We start from the raw sequence: 6,000 nt of genomic DNA on the forward strand, positions 1-6,000 counted from the left end.
TTTCTGAATTAATTTTACTCTTGTTAAAATATCAACACTTGAAACTATTTCAAATGAATGTCTCGGGAACATTCATCAGCCAAATCCTTCTTTTTTATATACATCTTTACATCGCCTTTTTTTCTTTTTTTAAGTCTAGTAGATTGTAAACAATCGTAGATACATGGACCCAGTTAATATCGCGCACCACGTCGAATTCTTGAAAATTTTTCCCCATGTCATAAATAAGCATGCTTTTGGTTGGAGCTTAGAAGGAAACGTGGGTTTCCTAATATATATATATATATTCATTAGCAGAATTAATAGGGTTTAGCTTGAATCTGTCGTTAGATGGTGGATAAAAAGTCTCAACGACCATTCAATTATTGATGGCATCGATTTTTGACTATCCAACAATTTTTTATCACAAATTTGTTATTAAATTAACCAATCAGTACACCCGTAGTCATTTCATTGATTATTTATCTTAATTTACAAAATAATCAGAACATGTGTGAAAATGCAAGGGCGTATTTGTCCATCATGGGTATTTTTTTGTCAAAACATAGTTTTGTTTATTTTGCAGATTGAGAGCAATAATTGTTGAAATGGCCACGAGTGTGTTGATTGGTTAGTTCAGTGGCTAATTTGTAATGAAAATTTGTTTGATAGTTAAAAATCAATGCCTACAATAGTTTGGTGGCAGTTGAGATTTTTTACTATTAGATTTTACAGTACGAGAAACGATGTATCTATAGACAATTTACGCTTACCCAAGACAGGATATTATATTATGAAATTAATATTACATTTATGAATAAAATTTCATTTATGAGATTTGTCTACATAACTGTCTGATGCTTGCAGTAGCGCAGTATATAAGAAAATTAGCAAGTTTTTTAGCCACTTCACTCCAATACATTCAATAAAGTTTTTTAGCCACCTCATTTTAATTAGGAAAATCCTGCTTATACCAAATCTGATGAAAATAGTAAAAGGTTGTTTACTTGTTTCCAGCCGACAGATCTCATTATAGTCACAGGTTTAGTCCAAACAAAACTTGAGTTTTTCTTGGCAAAAGTCATTGGAAATTGACTTTGATGCCAACTTTTTCACATTTATACCAGTAACCAGCCATCATCAGCTTTTCTTTAAGACTTTAACCGGGCCACAGGTGTTGGCTGTTGTGTCGTTGGGAGGTGGGCGTATTCCGAATGCGTCCGAAGAATGGTTAGCTTCCATCTGAGCTAATCTGGCAAAATGAGCAGCGTTTATGGTTGATTCTTGCAATTTCTTTATTAGTAGTAGCAATTACAGGTATCAAGAAAGCAGATATTCTTTGTTATCTTTACAGAACCCTGTGCTCTTCAGTTCAGAATATCAACTCTGTTGCAGAAATGCGTTCGTAAAATTTTTTTACTTATTTCTCTGTAGCAGCAAATGTTTATTTCCAATCATGTGTTGATTTAGCTGCAGATAGGAAATGAGTTCATCCACAAATTCCAGAAATTTGGGCTTCTTAGTGCGGCTCAGCTTGGGGTAGCGTAATTGCGTTCTTGCAAATGATGGTGACTGTTGTAAAGTTAGACAGCAGGCTTTGGGATAGAATATAATCTCAAATAAATTATTATAATTTTTTTTTATAATGTGATGTATATCAAACAAAAAATAATTAAGAATATTTTAAAAAAAAAGTTGAAATTTTTGTTTGTGGTGCAGGAATTATATCCAAAGATAGATGGCGCGGAGATCTCTTTGGACTTTGCCCATGTAACCATTTAGTCTATTCTTGTAACAATAACGAAACAAAGGCCAATTAGTGACATGTTTCAAGTTCAAAGGGTTGATGACTGACTTGATTGCATTCAAAACTCTTCACCCAAGCATCAATTTCACTGAACCGACTCAGCACGACTGAGTTGGCAATTAGGTGACTGTAGATTGAGAGACCTCGACTTGCAATTTTATCCAAGCTTTCCTGTAAATTTCACTAGCATGTGCCTGTGCACTCGAGGGATCAAATTTTTCGGCTTGCATTTGTATCTAGACTTTTTTTAAAATTTCACCAGCAGATTCCTTTATATTCATTTTGTCCGATGGTGATTCAGTTTTCTTCCAATTTCTATTAATCCCTTTAACTCCACCTCTTTCCCTTCACTTGGAGTAGGAGTAGGTTTCACTAACTAAAATCATGTTATCTTGTGGTGGAATACAGTTGTATGCAGGGCTAGTGTAACATAGTCATTAATCAGGTAAGTTTGGTAGGATTTTGCCTTATAAATGGTTCATTATAGTCCAAAGACATCAGCATGTGGCACCATGAATGTGACATGGTACTGCTTTTCTGCTTCATACAAAATTTGTCACTATCAGTCCTTTGGCTAAATTTGATTTTTTTTTTTTTCGGACACGACAACTGTTGTATAATATAATCTATTCTATACTAAGGGGGAGGGATCGGACCTAAGGAGCCCCAGGAATAACCCGGAGGAGACTAAACCACCACCGAACCAAACGGGTGCACAACACACCCGCCTAGATTTTTTAAAGCAAACCACTTAAATGTGACATTTTGGTTTGCCTCCCACCCCACCAAGCTAGGTGATTGCCACCGGCCTTTGGGCTGGTGGTTCTTCGGCTAAATTTGATTGAACCAAACATTTTTCAGTGATAAGATTCACCAACCTTTTTGGCTTGTGGACGCATATGCATGTGACATTATTGTGAACCCCACTTTTCTTGAAACTACTTGCACCTTACTTTCCTATAACATATAATCTCATGCAAATAGTTTTTTCCAAAAACAATGGTGGTATGTTGGTTCTTTCTATGGCCAAGGGGGGGCAATGCATATTTTTGAACCAAAATTCGTTCTTCATGACAAAGTAATCACTTTTCTTTACCATTCTTCTTCCATTGCAAAAATATTCGTTTGTCTTTAACTTTTTCCCTCTGTCAACTTTATATCTTGAGCACCTTTTCCGCCTCTCTGTCTTCATCTCTTTTTCCAAGATGGCAAGCTTATCAAATTCTCTGGGGCATTTGTTTTAAGCAGCTCAACATGGTCCAACATAAATTAAAATTCCATTTCGAGCTCTTCCCAACAGAAGAAACTCCTCTCATAACAATGGCTTCCTCAAGAGGGTCTCAATATCTCTTCCTATTACTTCTGTCCCTTGTTGTCTCTGCTTCCTGTAAGTGTTCGATTGAACTGTTCTTGAATCTGCGAAAACTGTTTATTTTCTGAGTTCTGTGCAGCATTATGCTTGTTAGATTCCATTGCTCATTGTGGAAAGTTGTTTGAAAACCTTTTCTATTGCTATTATTCTTTTCTTGCTACTGTACGCATTTGCAATTTTGCTTCATCAGATTAAAGATCTTTAAGCGGCATTTTCATTAGTTTATTCTTGTTGGTTAATGGAAACTGTTGTGAATTTGTGATTCTCTCTCTATTCTGTCCTTTACCATTTGTTCTTCAAAAAGTTTAGGGTTCTTGAATCCAAGTATCTTCAAGTACAATAATGGTATTTTCTGCCTAATAGAGTAAAGCTCATGTCACATTAAGGGTAGGACGGTTGGTGGTCTTTTAGATTTTTGTTAGATATATCTTGTTTACTATAAAATACACGTTTCCGCTGTACTCTCCTTCAATTAGGAGGAGCAAATAATATAGAAAGAAGTTTTACTTCCGACCAACTAAATCCTACTTGATTTTGTGGTTTCTGTCTAAAGCTATTTTTGTGAACCATTAAAAATATCGAACCTTAGCATATTGACACAATAAGGGCTCCCTTTCGCGATTCATGTTTCATTTTGATGGCTAAGAGAGAGTGCTCTAAATTTCTGGAAACAGTAATGTATCAAGTGGCAACAGCAGTCGTAATGTGAAATGTATCTGGTGAATGCTTAGTGCTTGTAGTCACAGAATCCTTTTCATCTCGGATAGACTGTGATGCCACTTATTGAGAGGAATCGAGGCAGAGGTGCAGAACTAAGTTCATCTTTATGGAAAGATCTTATATCTAAGGTTGAAGGTGAATTGAGCAAAAGGGATTGATTTGGTGGGACTGATAAAAAAAGAACTGCCTTGGCTGCTTTTATAGCAACTATCCTTTAACATGGTTTTGAGATGAATATCTCAGGTTTTACTTGGTGTAGACTCTCTTAACTTTTCATGAGTTCATTGCAGGTGCATCTGAAGAAAAATTCGAATGGGAAAAACTCCGAGTATTTCATCCATCCTGGAGAGAATTATTGGGAAGCTTTCACATTAAAGTAGTTAAGCATGACTTGGTAAATCCACCAGTTACCACCAATCCCACAACTCCAGTAACTAATCCTGTGACGACTCCGAGCATTGTTCCCCCAGATAATTCAGCCCCAGCAGTTGTCACTGTTCCGGCAACAAACCCTGTTGGAGTAACGCCAAATCCTGTTGCTACTCCTGCAACAGTTCCCCCCACAAACCCTGTCCCGGTGCCTAATACAAATCCGGTCACTCCAACAGTGCCTAATACAAATCCAGTCACTCCAATGGTACCGAATACAAATCCGGTCACTCCAACAGTACCAGCTACCAATCCAGTTCCAACACCAGTTACCAATCCTGTTACCACTCCAACAACACCCGGAGCTATTCCTGTCACTTCACCTGTTAATAATCCTACTCCAGCTCCAGTAACTCCAAACGCCCCAGCAACTCCTGGGCAGAGTTGGTGTGTTGCTAAGAGTGGGACATCAGATACTGCACTTCAGACTGCACTTGATTATGCATGTGGAATGGGAGGTGCAGATTGTTCAACTATCCAACAAGGTGGGAGCTGTTACAATCCTAATACAGTGCAGAATCATGCTTCAGTGGCCTTCAACAGCTATTACCAAAAGAATCCATCACAAACAAGCTGTGACTTTGGGGGAACGGCTATGATAACCAATGCAAATCCAAGTAAGCACCTGAAAGATCTCTTTGATTTTGAAATCTTTAGCATTAGTCGACAAAAACAAACAGATAAATCCTTGTTATTGAGACAATCTTTTGTCATGTACAGGTACTGGTTCTTGTGTTCTTGCAACGTCTTCCTCCTCTTCATCACCATCAACGAGCGCCCCAACAACAGCATCTACATCAGGAGGAGCACCGACAGCAGCAGGGTAAAATATGAATATATTCTACTGCAATTTGTCATTGGTTTCCAGAAGAATCTCTACATTCCTTTTTTTTTTTTTTAAATCTCCTACATTCTTAATTTGTTTAATATATTTTTTGCAGCTCTGGAGCTTCTCCAACTGTTTTAAATGCCAGTAATCCTACTTCAGGAGGCACCTCATCAGGTTTTGGTGACAGCCCTTCAACTTCAAGCAGCTCCACATCCCTCTCTATCCGTCTTCAACCAGCTATTGGCTGCATCTTATTAGTGATTACCTCCACCTTCACAAGGATCACAGTCTCCTGAGGTTCGGACGCTGACTTGTCCATTCAACTGATTGAATCGGTAGCAAATAGCTTGCATGAGAGGTTCAGCTTTAGTTTAGGTAGTATATCAGGTTTTGGTAGTTCAAGCTATGTACAGTTTTATGCAGGATAAAGATTGCAGTTAAAAGAGTACTTTTAAGGTTCAGTGTAAACCATTATACTACTGTTGATCACCGTGACTTTTAGGTGCAATATGTCTACGTGATTGCTTCACATATTTATAATCCAACATATTTGCATCTAATTATCCTTCTCCAAGTAGGTTGGACTAAAGGAATAAGAATGACACAGAAGTACTCTGTCCTGAAACCTTCAGTTTGATTTAAAGAAGCTGAGGGAATCTGATTGATCAATGGTCTAGGCATCCCTCGTCAAAATCCATAACAAACTGATATTCATACATTTACAGAGCATCAGCTTTCTAGTTTCCTGTTCCCTTTTTCTTTAATTCTTCTTAGGCTCCAAGCTGGTCCAGGGGGATTATAGCAGTTTTTATCCACGATCCAGCAGGTTACCTGGCTATCAATCTCATTTATCAAAATTCTATA

The 6,000-nt window shown here is 37.6% G+C and overlaps 1 protein-coding gene across 1 annotated transcript; it reads left to right on the forward strand.

Annotated features, from left to right (window-relative positions):
* Window positions 1-2,806: 2,806 nt before the first annotated feature.
* LOC113762549 (mucin-5AC-like) lies at window positions 2,807-5,696 on the forward strand. Its single transcript, XM_027306044.1, has 4 exons — window positions 2,807-3,173; window positions 4,169-4,924; window positions 5,028-5,130; window positions 5,249-5,696. The coding sequence occupies exons 1-4, from the start codon at window positions 3,041-3,043 to the stop codon at window positions 5,430-5,432; spliced, it is 1,176 nt and encodes a 391-aa protein (XP_027161845.1). The 5' UTR covers window positions 2,807-3,040; the 3' UTR covers window positions 5,433-5,696.
* The last annotated feature ends 304 nt before the right edge of the window (window positions 5,697-6,000 follow it).

Source organism: Coffea eugenioides, chromosome 2 (genome assembly GCF_003713205.1).
Source record: "Coffea eugenioides isolate CCC68of chromosome 2, Ceug_1.0, whole genome shotgun sequence".
In the NCBI taxonomy this organism is placed as follows: Eukaryota; Viridiplantae; Streptophyta; class Magnoliopsida; order Gentianales; family Rubiaceae; genus Coffea; species Coffea eugenioides.

Coding starts and splice junctions, on each gene's coding strand:
- LOC113762549 (XM_027306044.1), top strand. CDS start 3,041: ATGGTCCAACATAAATTAAAATTCCATTTCGAGCTCTTCCCAACAGAA. Junction 3,174..4,168: donor CCTTGTTGTCTCTGCTTCCT/GTAAGTGTTCGA, acceptor AGTTCATTGCAG/GTGCATCTGAAGAAAAATTC. Junction 4,925..5,027: donor GATAACCAATGCAAATCCAA/GTAAGCACCTGA, acceptor TGTCATGTACAG/GTACTGGTTCTTGTGTTCTT.